General features: G+C 49.3%; 8 protein-coding genes across 8 annotated transcripts; 2 read left to right on the top strand and 6 right to left on the bottom strand.

Moving 5' to 3' along the window:
* Nucleotides 1-76: 76 nt before the first annotated feature.
* AtWU_06338 (putative C6 transcription factor) lies at nucleotides 77-1969 on the bottom strand (the record flags this gene model as incomplete). The annotated part of the gene is made up of 3 exons (XM_035501448.1): nucleotides 77-689; nucleotides 737-1026; nucleotides 1091-1969. The coding sequence occupies 3 exons, from the start codon at nucleotides 1967-1969 to the stop codon at nucleotides 77-79; spliced, it is 1782 nt and encodes a 593-aa protein (XP_035357341.1).
* A 475-nt stretch (nucleotides 1970-2444) lies between these two features.
* On the bottom strand, nucleotides 2445-4811 carry AtWU_06339 (FAD/NAD(P)-binding protein; the record flags this gene model as incomplete). Its single annotated transcript, XM_035501449.1, has 1 exon — nucleotides 2445-4811. One exon carries the CDS (start codon nucleotides 4809-4811, stop codon nucleotides 2445-2447), a length of 2367 nt encoding a protein of 788 aa, XP_035357342.1.
* Nucleotides 4812-7349: 2538 nt separating this feature from the next.
* On the bottom strand, nucleotides 7350-8612 carry AtWU_06340 (monocarboxylate permease; the record flags this gene model as incomplete). Its single annotated transcript, XM_035501450.1, has 1 exon — nucleotides 7350-8612. One exon carries the CDS (start codon nucleotides 8610-8612, stop codon nucleotides 7350-7352), a length of 1263 nt encoding a protein of 420 aa, XP_035357343.1.
* Nucleotides 8613-11381: 2769 nt separating this feature from the next.
* On the top strand, nucleotides 11382-12602 carry AtWU_06341 (cinnamoyl-CoA reductase; the record flags this gene model as incomplete). The annotated part of the gene is made up of 4 exons (XM_035501451.1): nucleotides 11382-11913; nucleotides 11981-12028; nucleotides 12089-12168; nucleotides 12228-12602. The coding sequence occupies 4 exons, from the start codon at nucleotides 11382-11384 to the stop codon at nucleotides 12600-12602; spliced, it is 1035 nt and encodes a 344-aa protein (XP_035357344.1).
* A 1422-nt stretch (nucleotides 12603-14024) lies between these two features.
* On the top strand, nucleotides 14025-15241 carry AtWU_06342 (polysaccharide lyase family 1 protein; the record flags this gene model as incomplete). Its single annotated transcript, XM_035501452.1, has 2 exons — nucleotides 14025-14766; nucleotides 14835-15241. 2 exons carry the CDS (start codon nucleotides 14025-14027, stop codon nucleotides 15239-15241), a joined length of 1149 nt encoding a protein of 382 aa, XP_035357345.1.
* A 560-nt stretch (nucleotides 15242-15801) lies between these two features.
* Nucleotides 15802-16493, bottom strand: AtWU_06343 (kinase-like protein; the record flags this gene model as incomplete). The annotated part of the gene is made up of 2 exons (XM_035501453.1): nucleotides 15802-16316; nucleotides 16397-16493. The coding sequence occupies 2 exons, from the start codon at nucleotides 16491-16493 to the stop codon at nucleotides 15802-15804; spliced, it is 612 nt and encodes a 203-aa protein (XP_035357346.1).
* Nucleotides 16494-16596: 103 nt separating this feature from the next.
* On the bottom strand, nucleotides 16597-17142 carry AtWU_06344 (kinase-like protein; the record flags this gene model as incomplete). Its single annotated transcript, XM_035501454.1, has 3 exons — nucleotides 16597-16668; nucleotides 16721-16976; nucleotides 17042-17142. The coding sequence occupies 3 exons, from the start codon at nucleotides 17140-17142 to the stop codon at nucleotides 16597-16599; spliced, it is 429 nt and encodes a 142-aa protein (XP_035357347.1).
* A 722-nt stretch (nucleotides 17143-17864) lies between these two features.
* AtWU_06345 (uncharacterized protein) lies at nucleotides 17865-19502 on the bottom strand (the record flags this gene model as incomplete). The annotated part of the gene is made up of 3 exons (XM_035501455.1): nucleotides 17865-18433; nucleotides 18543-19016; nucleotides 19064-19502. 3 exons carry the CDS (start codon nucleotides 19500-19502, stop codon nucleotides 17865-17867), a joined length of 1482 nt encoding a protein of 493 aa, XP_035357348.1.
* Between the last annotated feature and the right edge of the window lie 7453 nt (nucleotides 19503-26955).

The raw sequence follows: 26955 nt of genomic DNA on the forward strand, positions 1-26955 counted from the left end.
CGGTTCTTCAATCTTGAGTGTATCCCTTTCTTAGCTCGGTTAATCTTGACTCTCTACTTCACGACCAGTTAGTCGATCATAATCCTCCTGCACCTAGTCCCCATGGGAAATCATTTGCAGCTCCAATGTTGTACCAGCCGCATAGATCATCAATAGGGAAGACGGAAGCAGCCGGGCTTTTGTCGCGTTCCGATAAACTGTCGGTGGCTAGGTTTGGATCCACCCCGTGCGCACCAAAAGACAACGGGTCACTGGGTCCAGCAATAGCCTGATCATTGGGACCTTGTCCCAGTCCTAGGACACACCGAGCAATTGTCTGGATCTCGCCCACATTTCTCACTGTCCTCGGCCAGACTTCCCCAAGCACCTTGAGAGAGCCGAGCGCCATCCGGATCTGATCTCTTGCAATGGCGAGGTCTTTCCCCTTGAGGAAAATACGGCAAGCGGAGAGCAAGGCCAGTATCCCCTCGCTGACCATACACGTGGTAAAAGGGGTGTGGTGGAATCTTGGGGCGGGTAAAGCCAGAAGACGGACCTGTGCCTCGACCGCCCGCAAGACCCGGAGGGTATGGACGTTTACTAAATCCGGCGTGGGGGTGTCACGGGGAGGCTTGCGGGCACAGCTCGATACATTCTCGATGGCATTGAAATCGAGGGCCGACAATGGACGATGGAGGCCAACGGTGGATCTAGCTGGTGAGTGGCAGTATATGCGAGGAAGAAACGTGAAGCTTACACATGGATAAGCAGATGTGCTTGGAACAAGAGCTCATCAATGTCTCCATTCGCCTTGATGACATTTTTCTGCTCGGGCGGTAATAGTAGTCGCCATCCATCCAAGCCGCAATCGACCGCTTGGATCAGATGCATGGAGTCTTCCACGGTTGCCACTTTGGGGGTTATCGATATGGCGGACGCGGCGCACTGCACGGCACCAATGAGGTGTGCGAAAGAGGAGAAGTGGACATTATCGGAAATAAACTCGCGCTGATTGAATTCTTCAAGGGTTCTAGGTTGGGGAATGATCTTCAACCTGAAGCATAAGCCAACCCTGGTACTGGTGATTAGGGTAGAGAGTGTGTGCACTTACCCCCAACTCATAATCGGACTCGTCGCAGGGCAATTCAACGGTCGCATCAAGGTCCATGACCCTGAAATTCATCGTTCCCAAGGTGCCCGCGTAGTAGGCGTCTACAATGTACAGGGTCCACCAGGTCCGTCTCCAAGATTCCCTCAAGACCAGATCGACCGGTTCCTGGGACGCTGCGAATTCTCCCTTGAACATCTGCAAAGCAATGGCGATCCGAGCCGCCTGGTCCAATTGCGACAGCGCATCCACTTTGTAGTCATACCAGAACAAGGCTACGGAGTACAAGATTCGACACTGAACTTGAATCGGATCAGACGGCGACAAGTGGGAAAGCGCGGTTTCGACCGTGTCTTTGAGCGGGACCGACCATTCTCGCGCACTGTAGATATTTCCCATGAAACGCATAGCGGCAATCAACGGTGCAAGAGCATGCGCTTTGCGAGGATCTTGACATAGTTCCACAAGATGATATCGTGGTGGGACAAATGGATGGCATACGTGGAAGTTCTTGTAGTAGGAGTGGATCAATGGGTCATTTGCAATGTCCTCCGACCGGGAAAGGTGCTCTTCGGTGCTGCAGCCATCCAGATCGGCATTGGGCACGACGGACATGGGTGGAAGATCTACCGAGACAGATGAGCTCGTACCCTGCTCAAATGTAGATGTGCTGGCACCTTTTTGATGGCTGGAATGGCTCATGGGATAATCTGTCCTTTGTGGGTGTCGAGAGACGAGACCGCGCCGCGAAGGGGCATAGCTGCACGGCTGGCCAACCTCACCACAGCGGGTGCAGCTCGGTCGCTTCCCATCACATTTGGCGTGCCGAGCGCGACAGGGCAAGCAAGCCAGCGACGAGCGTTTAGCCCGACGATTGTGCATGAATATAGTCGCCCCTTGAGAGACGCTCGCAGTATTGTCAAACGAGTTGATCGGTTATTTAGCCATTCGATGTTTCCTGTCAGCGGAAGAGCAGGGAAACACGCTAAGCTGTTTGTGGCAGTTGTATCGGAACATTACTATTCCGTGTCATTGGGGGAAATTGACGCATTTATGCAATGTGCATGGGATCAACTTTTCTTGGGCTGGAGGAAGATGATACCCATGAAACAAAGGAGTCTTGTTTCAACATTTACAATCATCTCTCCAAATGGCAACCGTTGATCATCTTGACGATGACTATACTAGTAAATCCGCGATATTGCCATCTCTAGCCTCGAAAGATATATATATATAGTAAGTATATACATCTGTATACATAAAGTACTTTGTATTAGCTGTTGAGTTCAGATATCATTCCACTGAGGCTACTTAAACGACGAGTCTTGCTTCGACACTACATCACCCCCCTGAATACCTATGCCTTTGAAATTCTAACCCCTTGCTTTACATACCATTCCTGCACCACCTCGCCCAATTCTTTTCGCAGCACCTCTCTCTTTTCCGGGGGTGCAAATGACTCCACCAGCATTTCCACAACACTGTCACCGTCCACCAGATCAATTCCCCGGTCATGACAATATTGCAACAACTCTTCCGCAGTGAGGTAGCTGTGGCGGGAAGTATGGCTAGTTCGATCCCACGAAACATCGCGCAATGGCTTTCCTCGACTCACCAACTGAATCGCATCAAGGACTATCTGCACTCCAAGCGCATACTCCTTGTCCACACCTGTCAGTATTGCAGCGGAGTGCCCGAGTGGAGAGGTGCGTCTATCAATTACATCCCCCAGTTCACTGTCCTCACGGAGGCATCGGAGGGTATACTCGAATTGGGCTCCAACTTTCTTGTTGCCCCAGGGTGCCGAAAGCACGCCGCCACCCAAAGATAGAAGATGATGCGACGACGAGGAAAAGTAATCAATGACACCGATGTTGAGCACATCGCCGCATGGCAGCGATATGCCCACGTCGATGAAGTGCTTTTGCAACATCTTGGCAACGGAGCTACCCTTCGAGTCTGGGATTTCTTGCACAAAAACCCCATATGTCGACTGCATCTGCCCAACAGTCATGTGCCGTGTGCCCTTTAAACCGTTTTTCTCGAGCGTGGGACTGAGGTGTTTGCGGAAAAGCTCGCGTTCGAAGAATGCTAGCTTGCGCAAATCCAAAGGCCCACTATCAGGCGCCGCTGTGGGAGGTGTCTCCGTGCTGGACGTCAGGAAGAGGAAAGGCATATGGCCCTCGGCCAGAAGCCGGGGAACCAGGTCACTGGCCATCAGGTGGGAGGCCACGTCCGAGCCGAGAAAGATAGCAACGTGTAAAGGTCTGGCAGGGGGCTCCCCAACCAGTGCGTCGGCAATGCGAGCCGCGTGGGCTGCCGTTCGATCGATGGCGCTGACGTAGAAATGCGTGCCGCGTGTCAGCGAGCCCATCGTGTATAGGCCGGGGGTTGATGCACAGAGGGTGTCGAAGTCGACGTCAACCCCACCCATCGGGTGCGGCGTGAATAAACCCTTTCGGACAGCGGACTGGACAAGCGGCGATGGAATCCGATCAAGATTGCACTCTTGCCCAGTCGCTTCGATCACGTATGCTGCTTCTATGGGTCCAGCAGTTGTCTGAGCAATGAAGATGCCTTCATCGTCATCCCAGTGGACGGCCTCTCCTGCAACCACACTTAGTTGGGAGCTTTCCATCAGCCTGAGGATTTTCTGGGCGTTCTGCACGGGCATCCCGTGGCGGTATCGCATCCAGGGAGTGAAAAATTTGGCCATGAAGAGTTGTTGGCTCTCCAGAGGTAAACAGTGCCAGTAACGCTCGATGACTGGGGCAGTGTGGCGAAGGACGGTTTGCCAATGGACATTCCCCTCTTGTGCCGCGCACAGGTCTGCCCGTAGTTCAGCCTTTGGTGAGGCATACTTCTGTATCCAGGTCCAATCACCGTTGTTCACACCGTCAATCTCATCCATAAGGGTGGTTGTGAGTTTGACAAGACCTTCCGCTGGGTTCGATTCTAGCTCTCGGGCCAAGGTATGAAGGGTGTAACGGCGCGGGAAAGGTTCAGGCTCGCCTTGGACTTTGGCAAGGCGGCCACTGCGCGACATGAAGGTCATCGGGCCCGTATGGCCGTTCTTAGAGAGATACAGCGCAGCGTCAACAGCGGAGAGCCTTGATCCGATGATGAGGACAGGGGCATCGGAAGGAATGGACTGTAGTTGAGAAGTCGGCCACGGGCTGGGAAAGAAGCCCGGTTGATCAAGTAGGTGCGTGTTGAGGGTAGAGGTGAAATTTCCCAGCGCCAATACAACAGATTGGGCAGAAAGATGGCTCCCACCTGCCAGTGTCAAAGCAAAGGTCCCATCATCATGACGGTCAATGTCCGATACATCGTCTTGGATGAGTGAGATCTCCAAGCCCATCTGTTGGGCTTGCGAGAGTATCTCAGACCACATCGCCTCCAGGTACTCCCCATATTGACTTCGGGAGGGAAAGGGACCACTGGATAGCTCGCTTCTCCATCTGGTAAAATGCTTGGGGTCGTTATAATATAGACCCATTGTGTCCGTGTGCATATTCAAGATGGTGCCGGTACAAGCGGCAGAGTATGCCAGTCCTGGGCCAGGAGGCGAGGCTTTCTCGACAACGATGAGGGGAGGAATTTTCTTGCCATTCTTAGCATGTTCAATCAAGCGAAGAAGGACTGCTATGCCACTGGCGCCGGCGCCTACTATGACAATGTCCTCGGTAGAGGAAGTGGCAACCGAGGATAACGATGAGCCCATTGTGAAATGTCAAGCACGAGTGATTCTTCGATTACTGAAAAAGATGACTATACAAATCCCCTCGTGAAGAAAGTATTTATCCTTCCCAGGTCTGAGTACAGGATGGTGGATAGCCAATCAATCTACTAGAACGGGTTGTTCCCGAACAGGACAGACGATGAGGGCTATTCTTAGCTTACGCTGCACGCCCAATCCACAATCACCTTCAAGCTCCCTCTAAAACCCCATCTCACGGTATAATCACATTATACAGCTGACCACAAGAGCCAAGATCCTTTCGTCCGAGCACAATGTGGCTGCAACTCGTGGGCATCTGCAACATGCATGGAGCTCGAAGGCCACCCCCTCATCCTTGAGCTCCGCTGCCGGTCTATATTGCCAAGCGGTAAGCTGAGGAAGAATCAGAAATGAATTCGCAATGAATGCGTCACCAATGCATGCCGATCCTCCTCTTGTGATGAGAACATCGAATGGCGAGCACGAGCAACCCTTTCGAAAGAAGGAAACCCTGCCGAGATGGATGATGCTGGCGGGAATAGCAACTCGTATTACAAAATCGAATCCCATAATGGCCATGACGCCAGACGCGATTCTGTTCAGCGACTGGTGGACTTTCCTACACGACACCCGGATCCGCCTTCTGTCGGACTACAATGTAACCCTCTATTATTTGACCCAGGATGCGCGCCGGGCAGGATGCATGAGATTGAATCCATCGTGTGTGAGTATACAGCACTTACACACAACAAGAATGGGCCTTACAGTGGTAACAAAGGAGTAGTGACTCAGGGCGTTAGACCGGCTCACGTGGCTGGCCTCGGTACTACGCATCGGCAGAAATAGAAGAGGCTAATCTAGGACCCTATAGTGTGAAAGGAAGATGGCAGGGTGCTAAGCCAGGAACATGCTATGATGCAGTTGTCAGAAGATGCATTCGAAACACTTATACGCCCAAGCGGCCACAGGGAATCTATTGCGGTTGGTCGCTATACGGCGGAACTGGACCTGTCCCATGCTTGCACAGAGTATAGCCATACTGTCATCCGGCCATCTAATATCGGTTTCAAATCAATACATCACATTGAGTTGGATTCATCAACTGCGATCCTTCCGACATCGAGTATGAGGCCCCGCATAATCAAGACTGAGGAACAGTATTGGCACAGCCCTACCTGAGGGCCCAGTCTAGGCTTCTTCAATCCTGCAGAAGTGCTTTCTTGGCAAGCTGGGAAAACAGCATTGTCTATTAGCCTGAAGTTCGGGTCTAGAACAGGTGCAGATCGTTGGTCCTCCTCAAACTCCGAACCAACAAGATCGGCTCCGCGAGACACACCACCAAGGTCGATCGGGCCCGTAAGTGCTGCACAGAGCTGGTCAGTTTCCACCCTAGTGCTTGGCCAGCCTGCCTTGCATAAAATGCAGCTTTGCTCGGATTGGACCTTCACATCCGGATGTAGCCGCGGTCGGGGTGAGCGAGAGGGCGAGCTAAGCCAATACAAGAAGCACGGAGAAGTGACCTAGTGCAGTGGGCGTTGACAAAAATAGATAGACTGTAGCGTAACTAAGCATGAACGGACAAATGCGGGGATATTGCCCGTCTGTCCCAAAAATGGTTTCCCATCTTGGATTCATCGACGCCAAGGAAAGCACAGTCGTTAAATTTAGATTTTCTTGGACACAAAAAAGAACCAAAAAAAAAAACTCTGTGTATACGTCGTGCCAATCTTCAGCGCTTATGGAGAGAGCAACAAACGGAGGAGCACTTACCACAATATTTTGCGTTTTAACACATCACTCGTTAGGTAAATGAGCAACATCCCTACATCCCTTCGCCCGTTATGGGCTGCTTACGCGAATTCCCAATGAGACCTGTGTCAGCGGAGGGCTTTTTTTTTGTCGATTGAGGCATTAGCAATATTCGGTTAGTTACGTGCTAGCGTCTACGGATTGTTGCCTAGTCAGGCACGCCATAAGCTCCTGTGAATGCGAGTAGCATCAAATTGATTCGTGTGGCAAGGGCCATTGATGATTGGCCTTTCTCATCTTCATCTGGCCTTCCCCTCATGCACGGGAGAAAATGCAGCTACACAGATGAGGGGAAAAGATCGGGGAGATGCAGTCGGGGTGCAGATCTCACAGGGCAACAACGTCCTCCGCATGGGTCAGTCACGCATCTCATTTAAAGCCCGGAATGACCGTGATGCCAAGGAGAAGTCGCGACTTGGCGGCCGGGGTGAAATCCTTTGGGGAATCCTTCAGGAAGCCTGGACGACTAGAGGGGGCGGAACTTGGGAGGAAATAATGAATCGGATGACGGGCTTCAACAGAGCTCAGCACGACTTCGTAGGTTATGTTGTCGTTTACTTGATTCTCTAGTCTACTACGGAGTTTCTTCGGCCAGAACCTGTAGATACACGCTTTTGCTCCTATCCTTTGTCTCACTTTCTCTCTCTCTCTCTGCCTCTCTCCCTCTCTCGGCCTGCCAAGCCTTCTCATAAACAAGCTCACCGGGTTCCCTTTGTGCTCAAACATGACCAATCACACCTTGACTAGAATACGCCAGCCCACCTTGGCTGTTCGCGCACCCAGAAGTACCAAGGACCCCAGCAAGATGGCCACGCCCGCCCACATCTGCGCTCCAATGTAACCATGTGCCTTGGCAACGAGGGCACCGCCCAATGGCGGCCCTGTCAGACACGCGAAACTGACTATAGTGAAGCCCATGCCGATCCGTGTTCCAGCCCTACTCAGGTCCGTAATCAAGCTTGACAGCGTCGGCGGCCACATGCCTTGTAGTCCATTGGCGCAAAAACCGTACAACACTGCAAAGACGTACAGCCCCGCAGACGAGTGGACCGCCGCCCAACAGAGCATCAACACACCGGCGGCCACCGCCAAGGGGATGATAGTATTGAGCGGACCCAGGTGAAAGGACGCTAAATATGCGGGGACCAACCGGCCCACGACGGCCGCGCCGTTCAAGACAATGATCAGGTTCGTCGATTCGGAGTAGCTGAAGCCAATGACTGTACGTCCAAAGGCTCCCAAGTAGTACACGGCGAAATACATGCCCCAAAAATTGAGCCAAATGCCCACAATAAAGAGCGTGTACACGGGATCACGAAAGGCAGCCAGCTCCACCAGGGGCCCGGACTTGCGCGGCGGAAGTCGTGTCTGTAGGAGACCTATGGCTGGTAAGCTGGTGGCGAGCATGACGAATCCCACCACACGCATCGTCCAGCCAAACCCCAGCGTCGGGAGCAAGCCCTTCACCAATCCCGGAAATACCATGCCCCCTGTTCCGCTGCCGACTAGGGCAAATGCCACCGCAAAGACGCGTCGTTGGTCAAAGTACGTGGCCACGAGGCCCATGGTCGGGCAGAACTGTAAGCCACTTCCCAGCCCCGTGCAGAGTCCCTGGGCCAGGATGAGCTGCCAGTAGCTGGTGGCGAGCGAGGTCATGAAGACCCCCAGCACCTGCAGGAGAACGCCGGCGCAGAAGACGGGGCGGAATAAGCCAGCGTCGAGGGCGCGTCCAGAAAAGGTGCCGACAAAGAAGATGAGAAATATTTGAATGGACCCCACCCACGAGATGGCGGACTCAGACACCCCAAGCTCGTTCTGGTAGTAGGATTGGAAGACGCCGAAGCTGGCCAGGTAGCCCCAGGTGTTGAAGCATACCAGGTGGCCCATGACAGACTGGGTCCATGCCTTGAGCCCCCCATCGGGTGGTGGTTTGACTTGGGAAGGGGAAAGAGGAATCTGAGCTTGGGATACATCATCGCTACTGGTTTTCGTCATGATGGAATTCCCGAGCAGTAGAGCAGGCATGCACGATTTCAAGATGCAGAGCAGTGTAAAATAATGAGACGTCTCTTAGATGCTATTTCAACTTACCAGTGGGGTCCTGTGTATGCCGTTATTGGACTAAAGCGCTACATTGTCCTAAATGGACCAGCCCCTACCTCTTTCCGCCTTTTGCGCTACAGGATAATAACCGAGGGGGTGTAGGGAGTGATAGGCGGGCCCCGGCCGTTACCCCGAAATATCCTTGAACGCATACGCAGTACTGGAATGCATAAGCAATCTCGGCCGAGTAGGTGTGATGCTGGGGGGCTTGGGTGTTGCTATGGTCATCATGAGTCTGGGTCTGATTTCTTTCAACTTCCTACCGGTATCTCGGGGTTCTGTGGCCTTCTTGAAATGGCCCACATCCTTGGATATGACAAATATCACACTGTCAAGGCAGGCCTATGTCTGATTGTGGCCGTCGGGTTCCGTTACTTTGGTTATGCCAAAACGACAAATTGTATGTAGTCATCCAATGGTTGCGCCATGCCGGGAAGACCGCCATGCGCCGATCTTGTACGTAATTCGTATGCAAGCTCCAGCCTGCAGGCGTGTCGAAAGCTCCTTCAGCAATCTCAGTCGAGGCCAATACGCTACTACAAGTACCAAGCAGCATGCGATCTGCCGGGGATCTTGTCGATTCCTCTTTTGCCCCACAACCATCTTGCTACTCCAATCCTTGGCTTGAGACCTCAGCAAGCAGGACCAAATACCCAATATGTGTAGTTCGGCATCAAACGTAGGCTTCTGGCGAGAGCATATACGGCCTAAGCATTCCAAAGAAAAATGTGATTTATGGATAGGAGTAGTAAGATCAATCCAGTGATGGTTAGACCTGGATCTTGACCCTGTTATCATTTCCGCACGTGCTGTGGCTGTTGCAAGTTCGGCCAAATTAACATATGGGCCCCATACTCCATACAGTATCCTTTGACTTTCTTTCTGACACCTGCTAGTTCAGTCACAAGAGCAATGAGCGCATGATGCTTGGAAATCCAAATCCAATAATAGTTCCGCAAGTGACATCGATTATCTGTTGTCTTTTTTTTTTTTTTTTTTTTTTTTTTTTTTTTCCCGCTGCCCGTGCCAAATCTATCCGATTGGTTTTCTAATATGAGACTTTCTTCCATGAAAAATATTATGAGACGATATATCTGTATCGCTGGTTGAATCAACGAAGCTATGTGGGTGCTTTGCTCGCATGGTCAAGCCGTCCGTCGATGGGAGACGCTACTGCCACACCAGCCAGGCTTCCTCTACACCGGCCTTCGCTCATACCACACCCTCCGCCTCAGCTATCTAATATAGGGCACCTCAACTCACCTCTGTGCATCGCATCGACTTCTGATATGAACGCTCGGTTTCGTGTGACTGGTTTAAGGCTCAATGGGCATCGGTGAGACACATTCATAGCCATAGGTCAGCTAGTATGATCTTGAATATTAATGTCCATAACTCGTTCAGTATATATAGCCCTGGAATATTAAGTATTAGAAAACCCCTACTACAGGTGCTTACTAGGCGTCAGGAAACAATGCCACGCGTGACATGATTCCACTGTCATCCATCGATCATACACGACAGGTGAATGTAGTGTTGTCTGTCATGGACTACTAATGTCATATTAGCCCTTCAGGTCGTTCAAGTCACGGCGGATGCGAATAGTATAACGGCTGTTCGGCCAGCATGCCAAGCAAATCGTTGTGTCGGATATGAGCATTAAGCTAGGTCTATGATCCCCCGGAAGCTGACGATCTCGTCATTATCGGGCCATGTAGCATTTGGTTGCGCGTAGAAGCGTAGAAGAACCCCCTGCTGAGAAAATCCACCATAATGGGTTACTGCAGCTCGGGCGTACTATTATGATTGAATCACTTGATTCCAGATTTGGCTGAACTTTACAAATGTCCTGCTCTTATTGAAAATGATAATACTCACAAGAGCAACAAAGCAACCTGTTAGGTCCATTAACCTTGATACTGGTACCATGGAGGCCGACTCCATATATGTTCTTGGTTGTATAGATCGGGAGGTATGTTTCTTTCCGGGCGAAGCTCGTGTCATGCCCTCTTGACAGTTGATGATTCAATTATACTAATATACCGAGTGCTAGGTTCTCACTCAGCGGATTGGTTTGTATATATATTTAGCCGATCGCTGTACTACTGGCTATAAATCCGTTACATATCCCTTGCCCAATATACGAGACAAGTGCAATATACGGCATGTCTTCAAACATAAGCATGAGGCAGAATCACATTGCATCGCCAAGAAGTTTTATCGGCAGTGATTCGCTTGCTCATATCCGACCTGCTCACCACATCCTCGGCAAGACTAGTCCGTTAGTGTCCGGATATATGAGTAAGCAGCATTATTATCGTCTCCCTGGGTTCCGTGCAGAATAATCGGGGTCATTCATATAATTCGAGGCAATTTATTGCCTTGTCCACCACCAAATCGCTCGCTGGTTGGTTTAAAGGTGGGGTTTACCCGCACATCCACGATGATTGCCTTGATATACACACAATCTGTTCCGTAATTCCGACTGCGCTTGATTTCCATCCACTTTACAATGACTGGCCAAATCATCCCCTTCTAGATGCTAAGGCTGAGTCGTGTATGGCCTCGGAACTTCTCGATCGCAACTGTCCCTCCAGGATTACACCCACTATTGACCGTGAAATCACACAAATATTCTAGCCAACCATCTGTCTCTTAAGCATGACAACATCGACTACCACTCCCCGCACTATCGCCGTACTGGGCGCAACGGGCAACCAAGGGAGCGGAGTTGTCCGTGCCTTATTGCAGAAAAGCCCGCTTAACCCAGCCTCGTTCACCGTTCGTGCTGTGACACGTGATCCCAGCTCCCCCCAAGCAGAACGACTTCGCGCCGTCTATCCAGAAGAAGAAGTCTCTGGCCGACTACAGCTCGTGCCTGGCGACGTCTATGACGTCACAAGCCTAGAGCGTGCCTTCGACGGGGTCTGGGGCGTGTTTGCAGTCACAAATAATCGCATTCTTGGGCAAATGATTGAAACCGAAGAGGACCTCGAGCATGAGCTGGTAGCGGGAAGGAATATCGTGGCCGCCGCCAAAGTATCTGGGGTGCGTCATTTTGTTATCAGCAGTCTACCCAACCTGGCGGACGCGAGCAAAGGGCAATTCCAAAAGGTCTTCCATTTCGACCATAAATTTCAAATCGAGCAACTCGCAAAGAGCGAGTTGACTGCCGTGACGGCTTTGCGGCCTGGTGGGTAGCTCATCCCGAGAGGATTTGATGTGCCTGAACTTAGGCTTACATGATGTGCCGCGCGAAGGGCTGTTTTACACGAATGTACAATGGGTGCAATATTGCCGGCGAAATGGTAGCTATATCCATGTTCACAGGTAGCATTGCGCCAATACTAATCATCGTCGTTGTGTAGAAAACGGGATCGTCCGTTTTTGTCCGCCGGTTCCCGAGAACAAAACCGCAGATTGGACCGATCCGAGCTATGATATCGGTGTATATGCAGCTGGCACGTTGGTCCCAATACCACAATCCATCCTCGTTTTATGTCACAGTGGCGGCTAACGATCATCGAAAAAGTAGAAGTGTTTTCTCTTGGACCCGAAAAGACGGCCTCTAAAGTATACCCGGTGGTGAGCTCCAAGATGCGATTTGCCGATCTTCCGGCCATTTTTTCGACCGTGCGATATCAACCGGCAATTTTCGATCCTATCAGTCTAGATGATTGGGGTGCCACAGTTGCAAGGACGGTTGGCAAGGGGTATGAAGAGGACATCAGGCAGATGATGGAATGGATTGCTGTTGCGCCAGATGAGAAGATTTGCTATGGGACCATGACCCCAGAGGAGGATTGCTCTTGGGCGGATCTTGGAGTGCGGGCTAGTACATTCGAGGAGTGGTTGAAGAGGTCGGGATGGCAAGGACCATGAAGTTCTCTCCTTCCACTGAATCTTTGGGATAATGCAGGTCATGGTTGGCTAATATCCAGTTTTGGATTCGCTCTTTAATTCAGATAACTATACTTCCTGAGTCCGGACTTGTCCAGTCTAGGAGTATTCTAGCTTGCAATCGGAAAAACTTTGGCTCCAGAGCGAGCAATATACCAACAGACAACGGATCACATGAAACATCGCATTGGCACGGGGTTCGACTCCGAGAAAGCGATGATAGCCCGGCATGACGGCGCCTTTGGAATGATGAGGAAGGAAGGAGATCATCGCTTTATTTTGCCGGGTTGAGTGGGGTGTCCGACTGTCTGCTGGGCTCCGGCGGTAACTAACCACGGCGCGTTAGAGACAACATAGGGGGTGGGTTGTGAACTTGTGGCACTGTGACACATGCATTCCCCACCGGAGCTTTTCAGGTACATCTTGGCAGTTATGGGGTTTCTATGTGGAACACCGGATTCGATGTAGTCGTCTCCTTCTGCGGAGAGCGCCCTTCAGTCTTTTGATAAGAATTTATCACCTTGCAAGTGTTTGTACACCGCAGCTCGTGTGTGTATGCTCAGAGATAACGATATTAAGAACATGGTACCAGGATGAATACCGAAATCCAGCGCCCGAAAGTATGATGAGTAAAAAAAGAGGAGAAGCTCTCGTTGGATCGCATGGGCAATGCTCAAACAACTAAACGCCGCTACGGAGTAGAGCCGGTCAGTTCGGTAAGGGTCCCTGCTTGGCGCCCCGCCGACCGTCCCAGCATATACTACAGAGCCATCCTATCTTTGCAACGAATGGAGCATACTGATTATATGTTGTTGACCAAACCTCCTTCGAGGGCTTTTCCGGGGGAGCTATTCTAGCTGGAATAGAAACTTCTGCATCAATAACATACGTCGAGCTCAATGCGGAAGGGGGTTCTTTCGTTGGAAACGATCGGACTGGACACCTTCCGTGCCGAGTGGGGGCCTGGATGAGACACAGGGTTTCCGCGACTCGACACGAGGGATCCGGTGTTTGGCACGGAGCATTGTCCGCATCGTGCTGCAACCCCCTATGCTATTTTGGTTGACACTCTGTGACTAGCCGAAAATTCCAGTGACACGATATCAGTCCTGGCAGTTGATATATTTAGTGAAGAACACATGTCCACTCGCTACACTCCTGTTGGTGGATCTAGCTCGAACACCCAATCAAAGTTTTGTGTGGGAAATGACAGGATATACTGCCAGCAGAAGATGTTTTCAATATAGCAGGTCAAGGCAACAGTCCCCCAAATCCACAGATGTGAACTATATTCCCTTGGCAAGCTAGTGACATAAATGCATCGTAGGGACCACCGCCCACAGCTACTCACGTAGTCCACCTCAAGAAATTAATAATTTTCTGGTCAAACACCGCGCTTTCAATATGAGGCCCGACCTCCCGTCCACCATTATTGCCTTGATGGCCTTTGCGCATCATTCCAAGGCAGCGCAGTCTTCCATTGTCTCTGGGAGTGCACCCGGCTTCGCAGCGGGCGTGACGGGAGGAGGCGACGCTACCCCTGTCTATCCGACAACGATCGACGAGTTGAAAGAGTACCTCACCTCTTCTTCGCCCCAGAATATTGTTATCGAGGGCACTTTCGACTTTGTGGGCTCGGAGGGTACCAAAACCTATCAGGCCTGTAACATTTATGATTGCACCCCCGATAATGGCGGACAGGCCATTCTTAACACGCTTGGTGGATGTGGTGACACCTCGACCTATGACGTGACCATCGATGTTGCAGGATACGAGGGCATCAATGTCGCCTCAGACAAAACGCTGGTCGGCAAAGGAACAGGCGCTGTGCTCAATGGCAAGGGCCTGCGGTTCGTGGGCGTCTCCAATATCATCATTCAGAACATCGAGATCACCAACCTCAACCCGAAATATGTCTGGGGAGGCGATGCTCTTACATTCTCCGACACCAACCAGATTTGGATCGACCATGTCACCACTTCCTCCCTAGGTCGCCAGCACTATAGCTTTGGACAAGAGAGCGATAATGCCATCACCATTTCCAATAGCTTTATCAATGGGAAGACCGACTACTCTGCTACCTGTGATGGACACACGTACTGGGGCCTCGAGCTGGTCGGCTCCAGTGACCTCATCACCTTTTACAGTGAGTCTAAAATGGCTGGATCTGCAACCCAGTAATTGAACCTGGTGATAAACTAATGACAAATTCAGGGAACTATGTCTACTACACCTCCGGCCGCAGTCCCGCCCTCAGTGGTAATACACTCTTCCACGCAGTCAACAATGTCTGGGCCGATAACAGCGGACACGCCATTGAAGGCACCGACAACGGAATGGGACTCTTTGAAGGCAATTGGTTCAACAACGTCCCAACAATTGTACAGAGCGGCTTTGTCGGCCAGCTGTTCAGCTCTGAGTCAGCCGATCTATGCCAATGCGAGACGTACTTGGGAAGAGACTGCGTCACCAATGCTTACACCAGCTCTGGTTCTTTCGACTACGATGACGATGGATTCTTTGTCGACTTTGAAAACTTGACCATTGCTTCAGCTGCATCTGCATCTTCGATTGAGAGTAGTGTCCCTGCGAACGCTGGTAATACTCTGAGCAGCGCGTAAGCTGTGCCGCAGTGTTAACCGGGTGAAGGACACGGCACCCGTTGGGTTCTAAGGATACTTTCATTTGCCAAGAAAAAGCATAGCTTAATTATGTACAGTACCTTATGTAAATCTTAAATAATGGCGAATTGTAAGAGTAGTTTGCAATGAGTAGTGAGAATGGAGTGCACTTCATATGGCGTGTGTTGAAGAAGTGACCAACCCCTCCACAAGGACGTGGCCGCTACCTTGAGCAGCGTACGGAAAGTAGCAATACTACAATGCTACATTTACTCATAACCAACAACCGCCACGAGGAAGGAGGGCTCATACCAAGACTATGAGTACACTGGCAAAAGTTTGGTAGGTGAAAGTTTCCGAGCATGCAAGGAATACCGACTACGCGTTCCCACGCCCAATGACACATAGCTTAGCTGTGGGCTTCGTATTCCCGCTCGCAGCTTCCTTTAAGTATTGTCCGCGGTCTAATACAAAGAATGAAACACCACAATAGATGAACTAGAAGTGGGAAGGGAGAAGAACAGAAGAGACAAGTATTATCCGCCAATGAGTCCCTTCTATTACACGCGCCCAACATCGATGTTGCGGAACCATGGATGAGACAATATCTCGGCAGGAGATGGCCTCTTTGCAGAATCATACTGTAAAATCCATCGAATGAGTCCCTTCACTTCGTCGGCTTCCTTCGAGTCAATATCCGGCTCCGTCGAGTCGAACTGCTCCTCCATGGATACCTGATCCACCAAAAGTGGTTCCTCTTCTGGACCGACTCCTCCGATTTGACAATTGAACAGCTTCCTCTCAGGCGTAAAGTAAAGCGAGGAGGTCTTCCAATGCATGAATAAATCATCAGGAAGGGCACCGAGCCGTTCTGTAAGGGAGAGAAGATGATCATCATCTTCATATTCGGATCCTGGAACGCAGAAGAGCGGCTCTCCGGTGATTAGCTCAAAAATAAGGCAGCCGAAACTCCAAATGTCAAGCGTGTTATTAACGGCTCCAGTCAGGATAAGCTCGGGAGCCCGAAGGCCAAGGGGAGTGACGGGTTTTTCTGGGGGCCTTGAAAAGAGATATGCTGTTCATGATAGGCAACAATGAGTACAAGTAATAATTGTAAGGAGCATAGAATGAATATTGGAATCAAGTGGGACTGACCGCCGCCCATATCGGACAATTTGACTTTAAAGCCTTCAGCGTAATGTGTGAATAGGGCGACAGAGGCTGCGCAACGCAAAGATACCGAGGCGCCCATTTGTCTTGCTTGCCGTCTAGCCTCTGTACCGGGGGCGAGATCGACTCAGCTTCTACATTTTCCTCTTGCCGGAGCACTTCTTCCGGCGTTGAGTTGAGATCTTTCAGAGTGAAGAGAATGTTTCCTGGCTGAAAATCTCCATGCGCAATGCCATTCCGATGCAAGAATGCCAGAGCTTCCAATGATTGCTTCAGAATGCTTTTCGCCATTCATGGCGGATAGCGTACCTTCATTCCAAACATTCGAGGTTTAAACTGGGGTAGCTCCTCGACCATAGAGTTCACACTCGGACCCATATGCTCAAATACAAGGCATTCGTGGACGCCATTAGAAGCGTGGTGCTCAAATTCGTCTAGCAATCGCGTGACATGGCTGGCAGCTTCTGTCGGTGCCGTTTCGGTGATATGTCGTGGGATGTGTAGCTTAGCTGTCGATTCAGGCAGTTGGGCCACAAGGATCTTCAGAGCGACGTATCCACCATTTCTGAGAGGGAGTGAGTACCGGCCATTTGAAACGCCGCAGGGAAAGAACGCAACTGAAGAACTTACTCGATGTCACAGGCAGAGAATGACGGGGTGATAACCACCTGGGTGGTAATCCTCGACCCATTCACAGGGTAGTGTGATGGTCTCGAATCTCCACTCAACATCTGTTACCGCCCTTGAATGGGGTGTGGGAGGAGGCGAGATACTCATTGCTGCCACGTAATGCGCCTTTTTATAATCTCTGAGTATGATGTTTCAGACACATACAATAGCGACGGTAGACTTAGAAAGCGTCTCGGCACAAATATCGAGCAGCCTGGGTAATTGGACCCGGAGGACGTTGTGCAGAGGCTCGGGAGGGCAATCTTAACGGCTCAACCAGAAGAGATATTACGAATCATGGCCCAGTGCACATAGTATTGGGGTTAATCATACAATTCGTGTGTGATATGACCTGACTTATGAAATGTCATCATTCTTGAAGGGTGTATTCGTGGGGCGAGTTGAGTGGGCCGGCCACTTATTGGCAATTTTATGGCAAACAATCGGGGGCGATGGCCACACGGGCTGAGTGATGCCTCGAGATGGTTGCATGCATGTCGCTGCAGGGGGGAGCGCGCGGGAAATGGCAGAAGCAAACACATGAAGTCGCCGAGGATCACGTGGCGAGCACTCCACACCGGATGTTGTGGTCGCGCCGCTTTGTTTCCCTCATTTTCCCCAAATTCCATCCCGACTGTCGCCAACTCCATAGTGGAAAAATTAAATACTTCAAGAAATAGCAACGGCACATTTTCAATCTATTCAAACAGAGAAACCCCATTAAAATGACAGCATTGCCCTTCAGTTTGTGAGACTTGCCATAACTATGCCGTAGAGTGGCCATTCAGACCTTCAACTCGGCGAGCGTGATAGCGTCATCCGGGCGTTCCGATGCCATTTTTGCTGTTGGATTGCTGCAGAGTATTGAGCCAACCATGACGGCAAGGCACTTCGGGCTGGTGAAGTATGTCCAGGAAAGAAGAATTTCATTTTCTCGCTTGATATTGACATCGCTGCATTGGCATACTGTCAGGTGGAGTATACATTTGGCTGTCCACTCCCGGGTCTCTTCACATTCCTGTTGCCAGTCTTCGCCGTCGGCGATAGTTGTAATCTTGTACGCAGTGTCTTGAATCTCCGCACACTTACTGCATACACACTCCACACTGCGCACCACATCATCAGGCACAACTGTGTAAGGCTTGTCAAACAGCTTCGTAAGCCCATCCCGGCAGCTTTCGTCATGAACTCGCAACGGCTTACTTCTAATGATCTCTTCATGGGCAATTTTCCAGGCCGTAGACGCCCATTCCTCGCAAGGGTGTCGGTAAGCAGACAGTACCCATAAGTCAGAGGCGACCGCTTCACCTGTCGTCCGAGAGGTACGGTGTACGGTGCATGAGGAGCTCGTGTCTGTACCATGATGCACACTCCCGCCAAACCATGAAGCATGCAGTAACAAGGTCCCCACACCTGGAAAATGCTTCGACTACCAGGCTCGCAACTGTATTCAGGTGCTCACCTGTGGCCATCTCCGCTCCGACATCCACAATTTGGTGGACAAGATCAGTTACTACATACCCGTTTGTAGCGTTGATGCCTTCACCGTGTTGCGTATCATCATGGTATTGCATGAAGTTGTTCTCGGCAAAATCCCACACAATTATATCATATTCTGGACAGGGCTTTGCGACCCGAAGCTGATTGGTGGCAGCAGTATGAGCAGAACGCTTTTCCTGAGCCATGTGTCGCATCGCATAATCAAGCGACAAAATCGCTGGAATGGTTTGTCTGCGGCCTGCAGCAATTATACGGCCGAATATACGAGCGAGGTAGGCATCGTCAATGCCGAGATGGCTGAGCACACTCAACCCACATTCGTAGCAGAATCCCACATTATCCTCGATTTCCGCGAGATCATCCCGTCCCGCTGGCCACAGGAGGCAGACCGCTGGTGAGCCACTGAAGACAAGATTACTCCACGCCCACCCGCGGCCTAGACCATGGTCTCCAAGGACTCCGGTGGTATGTCGATGGTAGTACCGTGTCTCCTTCCCCAAGTAAGCACTCCGTACTGATTTTTGGCCTGCACGAAGGCATCGACAGTATCCTCTGGATGGAACTCGACTGGAGGACGCTCATAAAAGGCCAGGCCGCATAGAGTACATACAACGTACTCCCTCCAGTTCTGTTGGCGTAACAGAGTTGATAGAATGCTATCACTGATATGGCAGGCCATATTTCTCGCTAAGCAGTGGCCGTAAGCGTGGTAGATTCTCAACAGTTCTCGAGAGAAAGCAGTCCGATTGGAGATACCCAACCCCTGTTGTAGCCAATTTGCACAGGACCTCCAATTAGTGTCAACGCACACAGCGTCTATGGCGGTCGCCAGATCCGCTTCGACGTCATGCCCGTCCTGAATAGGAACATTGCAATTCACAAGGTGCCGTCGGATGAGAGTGTCAATGTTGAGTACTGTCATCATGGGCCTATGCTAATAAGAGTGAACGCGATTCCTGCTAGGATGTATGGGGTGTCTGAAGTCCTACCGAAATGGTAGCCGCAGGGCAGTATGTCTTCGAATGTAGGGAGGATCCTATCATAACCGCTTTGTAGGGATCTTCGAATCACTCAGAACCTACACTTCTCTGATGATAAGTTTATTCCGGCAAGCATCTCGAGGAATGTAGTGTTGTGCTATGAGGACTATCAAATGCAAACGCATGATTTGGCACATGGGTACTGCATCTCCTGTGCGACGTCGGTTGTCTACAAGATATGATGTCAATCGGTGTCAATTATCTCAAACTGCGAGGAATATTGGAGGGAGGATACAGCGTATGGAATGCATTAATGAATCGATGATATTGGGCTGACGGCAAGGAAGAGAAGCAAAGTGCGTTCTTTGCTAATCGTATCCTTCTATTTTAGGCAGTTTACCTGCGACGAAAATGTCTAATGATGTAGCAACGGATTTGTACATTAATTCATTGCCTTCATCAGATTGCTTTGCAGCAATATCAATTACCTCATCAAACCATCATGTGTTGATGTGAAAATCCCTATTCGCAAACGCTATCTACAGTCTGATTGAGTGACGTTGCACGTGACATATGTAATTCTATCCCATCCTATTTTCTCCCCTCAAGTTTTGGCGATAGATAGATTCGGATATAGTAATAGATGTGACACCCATACATGCTATGCTCATATCGTCGATGAATTTATGCTCGATATGTCTAGGTAACTGTTTAGGCACCTACTGAATAGGCCGATGCCAGATACGGTAAATGAGCACAACACAGGCGCCACAAAGAAGGGTCAACTATTTGACTCTGATAACATGCACCTTTCACCTTTTTCGACCGATAAGATCGGCTAATATAAGTGTCACTAATAATTTTCCCTGCATTGTGCCGTCGTAACTGTTATTGTGTCACCTTGCACCCTAGCTTGGTGTATCGCCTGTATTCCGGGTGTGGTGATGCCAACATTCTTAGCTTCCATATTTGTGCAGACCTGCCGTGTTGTGGTACAATTTACTACTACCCTGGATCGGCGGGATGACACAGGCTACACAGCGTCCTCCTGAGCCTAATATGCCAAAAGGATCAGTAAGACCTTCTTTTAAGTGAAGTAATTACCAGGTAATACCATTCCTTTCATCTTCCCTTGCGGAAAGAGGTGGGAAAATGTAAATATATGCAGTTATATTCTGGGTACTTTATCTTGTCGGCAGAATTGAGTAAAAAGTGTCCCAAACAACACGACCACTACCAAGTGCTACAGGCACCACTTTCTCAGCATAATGTTTGCTTCTGCTTAACCCTTTGCTCTACCACGTCCAGTCCTACCATTTTCTTCATGATGCGATCGAAGAACCCCAGGGGGAGAATGTTACCCAGCCTCACCAACGTCGAGAACTTGCCACGCCAAATCCAGTACGCTGGATTGCGCTTGCTGAGCTCCCTCACAACTTGCCGCGCCCATGTGGCAGGATCAGTATCACCGGAATCATCCGAATTATCCATGGCTTGTTCAACGATGTCCTTAGCAATATTGAATAGCGAATCCGGCGGCAACTCAGGACGTGGCGCATTGACGTGAAAATTGGATCGGACAGCACCTGTTAGCAAGTTGATGACTCTAATATTCCACGGCTGCAGCTCTAATCGTAGATTCTCCGTGAAGCTAGCTGCTGCTGCCTTGGAGGCATTGTATACACCTGCAAAGGGGCCTGTGGCGGCAATGGTTCCAGAAAGAGAGCCATGGTTGATGAGCAGGGCGCCGCCCTCGCGAGTTGACTGCATGAGAAGTGGAAGGAATGCCCGTGTCACACTGATGATAGACCAGACATTGAGCTCGAAAAGATCACGCCCCTTTTGGATGTCGATATCCATGACCGGCATTGAGTATCCAGCGCCGGCATTATTGACCAGCGAATCAAGTGATCCGCCGGTCAGCTCGCTAACCTCAGCAACGCACTTGCGGATGGAGTCATCAGACAGGGTGTCGAGATGGAGTATTTCAAGGCCCGACTTCTTGGCCTCTTTGAGCTTGGACAGATTTCGAGCTGTGGCAATGACGCGCCACCCGGCAGCGTGAAATTGGAGGGCAAGGTGTGAGCCAAGACCGCCATCAGAGCAGCCGGTAATGAGGACAGTATGCTTTTTGGACATCGTTCTGTAGGGGAGGGGAAGTCCCGGGAAATTTCAACAAGAAGGCAATGTTGGAAGAACCGAACTAAGAGCAGCATATATAGCGCCATTTAGCTTCCTAGTACAGGCCAACGGTAGTCGGTACTTAGAAGTAGACAAAGAAGTGATGTTAAACTGGACATTACGAGTAGCGCGACAATCAAAACTTTAGAGGACGACAGCTCGAACATCTTGAGCAAATGAGCTAATTTGGATTGACAAAAGCTTCGGGTCAATGTGGGTGGCGGGAAGAATCAGACCGCCTTGCTATTGTTCTTTTCGCCCTCGATATGGGTGACAAGCCACAGTTCTCCTACCCCCTGTATTGATTTGACATGGCCCCTTTCTTTGCTGCTAACGTGCTTCTTGTAGCAAGGTTTTGTTCCAAAATTATCCATGGTAATCCTCACTCAGCCGGATATGTTAAAATTTAAGAATGTCAATTCAAGCAGCTATTAGAGATGTTTGGTCAGCTGTTAGACTAGATCAAACTAATATGAAAGGATTCAATGATTAACTCCTTGGACTGGCGAGGGGCCAAATTGTATAGTTGGTAGATTTTGTTGTGAATCAAGTTTCTATATCCCAGGTGTTACATGGTATCTTAGGAACCCCGCGACTACTGATATTAAATGCTCGAGGTTCCCACTAGCCATATATTAGCACTAAAGTCACGTGAAGACGGTATACCGCGCAATACCTCGGGTGTATCAACGTGACGAAAACCATGAAACAATGTCTTGTCGGCACAGGCAAGTCAACGATGGCTCATGCCATGGCTCGCAGCCCTTATCGCCCAGGATCATGTCCGGGCCTGATCCACGACTATTGCTGCCCAAATCTTGCGCAAGACTGCCCCGTAAGCTTGGAAGATGATGGTTAGTTAATTGTGCTTGGACATCTTACAAGGCTACAATTACCGACGAAAGGTAGTATTGATGCCATTGGATGAACTTTTGTCGCTGGTCTCCACAGGCGGCTCGCCATGTGACCGGCTTCACTCCAGAAATACGCAGCCAGGAATAGCCGTCCACTTCGAAATCTCACGTACGCGCCCGCACTAGTATTGCGGGCAATACGTAACAGCCATCGGACAAATGCACACTGCCTCCCCACGACGCCGATCGTTTGAGCAGCCGCCGCCGCCCCACCCCGACCACCTTGGAACCTTTGCCCACCACAGAGCAGCAGTTGGTATGTGAACACGGCGTTTACAGCCTGACCAGGTGATGCTGCATTGAAGTGATAAAAGCCCATCTAGCCCCCAGGAATATCCCATTCATCTACAATCCTAAAATCCTTACCTAGACTGCCTCTGGACTTTTGATCTCGCCTTGTTCATCTAAACTAGTTCACCTTTTGTCTTGGTGCTTTGCACAGTCAGTCAAGCGATACCACTGCACACAGAAAACCATGGCGGAACCAATCGGACTCGCCTCTGGAATACTTGCCTTGGCAACTTTCGCATTTCAGGGCACTGTCTCGCTTTATGAGACGGTGAACAGCTTCCGTTCTCACCCAAAGCGTGTGCGCGAGCTTCTCGACGAGCTGGAAGCTTTGAGGGCTGTGTTGGCGCCCCTTATTGAGCTAGTTGAATCGAACTCTGATGCAGACCTCTCAGCCTTAGATTTGCCGTTACTTCGTTGTGGCAATGCCTGCAAGGAGTTTCAGCAGGAGTTGGTGCGGTGCGCGTCAAGATCGAGCAATAATCGGACTAGCTTCCGTGACTGGGCAAGAATCACATACTTGGGTGATAATATCGATGATTTCCGTCACTTGTTGGCAGGGTATAAGGCCACAATTAATATTGCCCTAACTGATGCAACTCTGTAAGCCAGCCCCACCCCAACGACATTGGTATCTTATTAAACTTCTTCTCCGTGGTCATGATTTCTGATTCCGCACCAGACGCAAATCGGCGGTCGCTGTTGAGAGCATTGAGAACTATGAGGCTCTCATTCAGGATGCAAAAGAGGACCTGGTAGCCCGACTCGAGAGTATAGATCAAAAGCTGGAGCAGCTGGCTGAAAAGGACGGAACTCTATCCGATCCGGATGCAGCCGAACTGTACTCCCTGAAGGAGGAGCGCCGGAGCACAGAGAAATGCCTTCAGATTTGCGCCCAATTATCAGATCATATCGACCAGATCCAGCTCCTATCCGACGACACGAGCCCAGCTGGAGGATCTGAGATGGCTGATTCGTCGCCCGAGACTGTCACGAACAAAGGCTTACAGGAATGTAAAAGGAGCCTTATTGCAACAACTGCCAAGCTGGAAAAGCATATGCAGGAGGTGATGGATCAAATTCTTGCTAAGTCTAAACGTAGAGTCTCCTCTGACGAAGATACTCAAGTTTTATCGCGGCTACGCGATGAGTGGGAAGCTGCTCGGCAGTGTCTTGATATATGCTCTCATGCTGATAGCAACTTCAAGGAGTCCGTCAGTGTTATCGAAAACTATGGTACTGGGGACGCTCTTCAGTTCATGGTCTCCGCGAATGGGAAGGTTCTCCATGGGAAAAACCGAGGAATGGGCTGGAGGAGCAGACAAGTAGGAGGCTATATGAGCAACGGAACAATACAGCAGCTATCGCGAGATCTCACTGTTGCGCATCCTATTTCTCTGAGAGCCGATAATAAGCCTTTCTCGAAGACCAGCCTTATGCCAGATGCAAGTGACGTGGCGGATTATCAAACAACGCCTGAGTTCAGTGAACGGTATGGGCGGGGCTTTACCCTAAGCCCAACTCTCAAGCCAGAAACGAACACAACGTTCCGCAGCATGAGCAGGGAGTGAATAAAATCAGAAGCGGCAAAAATATAAGCTTTACCAGAAAGCAGTATTCATATTGCCAGTGAACACTCCCTAGATTCTGATTCCTTTCTTCACAGAATTTTGGTCTAGAAAATACAATGTTTCAATTTATATATGATATTTATCATGATCCTTATATATTAGGCTGCAAGTGTCAACGTTTTCTTTATGTACTAGCGGCATTGTATCCTTAGGTCACTGTAACTATGAGAAATTAACTTATCAATACCAGTAGGGTCGTGTTGGCCACCTCACTTGGTAAATGCCAATTAATAAATAGTAGGTTTTTTTTTTTTTTTTGCGTTGACCTCAGTCTGGACGACGACGAAGTGGTTGGGCAGTCCATTCTGCAATGAATAATATACAAAAGTTCCTCCTATCTTATACCCGATATCCCAGCCATTAGAATTTTAGGAGACTTGATGCTTGATATATATATTTCAAGAAAATGAAAAACTCTCGGAATATTTGCAATATTTCTAATAGCCACATGGACTAGTTGGTTGATAAACAACCTACATTATCTTATTTCTATATTATGTGTCAAAACGGCGCTCTGTGCCAAGTAGACGAAACCGATGTATCACTGGCTACCAAGCAGCAGGGATGTCTTGAACATAGCACTTTGTAACAAAGCAATCATTCTATTTATTTATATCCTGGAAAAGGTTGGAACACCACTAGAAACTCATTCTCATCTAGCTAATATACAATCTAATAGCTCCTCAAACGTAGTTATATCTAAAATAGAACTAAATAGGTATGCAGATAGCAAGATGGGCTGTCCAACCGGTTATTCACTTAATCTACCTACTTGAGACGGCGGTCACGAAGCAGATAATCTCTACAATTGTCTGTCTGATTCACTTACATTACTGCCTGATCATGCCTGATTCAGAAGGACGAATCAGTAACTGCGGTTAATCATTCTGTCTTGTTGTTAAGGCATACATTTCACCTAATTACTGCAGAAATACAGCCAGAGTCTGGTTAATATATATATAGCAGGTAGATATAAACATTCCTATTAACTTGACCTGACCTGACCGATAGCCTCTTGAATAAGCAGAACAATTCTAATACCTTCAGTATTGGTAATTATTTATTATATACAATATACCTATTCAAGTAAACGATAAGACAGCCAAGAATTTTGTTCCAAACAGCAGCTGTATTTCATCTTACTTGCGAATAATGACTAGTACATATCTAGCCAGACTGCTACCGTTCTAGGCTTCTAGAGAGATGATGTATAGCTTCTCGTTCTAAGTATGCCATGTTTTCTAGAGCTTTTTTTCAAACGCATATTTTTGTAAAGTAAAACATTCCTTTTTAATTCTTGATCCTACATCTGATAAGATCTTATATAAAGACCTATTGACTGCAGACCCCTGTAGTGGTAAATAGACAGAAGCCATACAAGCCATGGCCGGGGTCATGAACAGCCTCCTGCAGGGTACCCAGTTTGTCGGAGGGCTCTGCACCACCGGATCTACTAGCCCAAACTTCAGTTCCAAGCTGCCTAAGGAACTAGTTCAGTCCAAGAACTGGCAGGACTCATGTCCCTGACATCACTGGTATCTGGGAATAGTTCCTTGCCACTGATGGCTTTGTACACAGCAATGCATCCAACAGCGCGGATGAAGAGGCCAAAAGAAACCAGAGACCCATACTCCCTAATGCTGTGTATGTTTAGAATATGCGACTTCACATTGCGTATGCCGAGTGCCTTGATAACGAGTACAGACAAACACGACAGGCGTCAGCAAATACCTTCTCTGATAGTACGAAAACCTATCCCAGGATAATTTCATCCTCCAATCAATATAAACCAAATTCAAACTGTCTAGGCTTCCTGCAGACACGTGGAAGTCATTGTAAGTTTCTGATCAGAGCTCCCTACATAATAAAACAACTCCAAAAGCACTTAGAGCGGCCCATATGCATCGTCAGGTCGCAAAGTCTGGCAGAGCGCCTTTCATCTGTCTTCTATATAATTAAAGCTGATTCTTAAAGTGATGCAGGGATATATTCGCTGGTAGGATCTTTACCGCCGCTGTCCAGTGGGAAATTTGCCTGGCAATGTGATCTAAGCAGGACCAATCTGAAATACCACCTTATTCTGTGATCATATCTTCAACTGTGTCTATCTATATGCTCATCGAAAGTGTTACGGGCAGCCTTAGTCTGATTTACCTGTTGTTTTAGGTATGATCTTACTATCTTGTGTCATGATTGCTTCATCTATTTGATATATGCGTATGAAAGAGGTATTATTTGAACCGTAAAATTGCTTCTGCGGCTGTTTTATAGCATAAGACACTTAGAAAATGGGTTCCATAAGGTCCGTATGAATTACTCCACAGTGGAACTTCCTTATGGTCTTGTTGATTGATATCTAGGCACCAATCGCAGCATTATAT

Source organism: Aspergillus tubingensis (genome assembly GCF_013340325.1).
Source record: "Aspergillus tubingensis WU-2223L DNA, scaffold_7, whole genome shotgun sequence".
Lineage (NCBI taxonomy): Eukaryota > Fungi > Ascomycota > Eurotiomycetes > Eurotiales > Aspergillaceae > Aspergillus > Aspergillus tubingensis.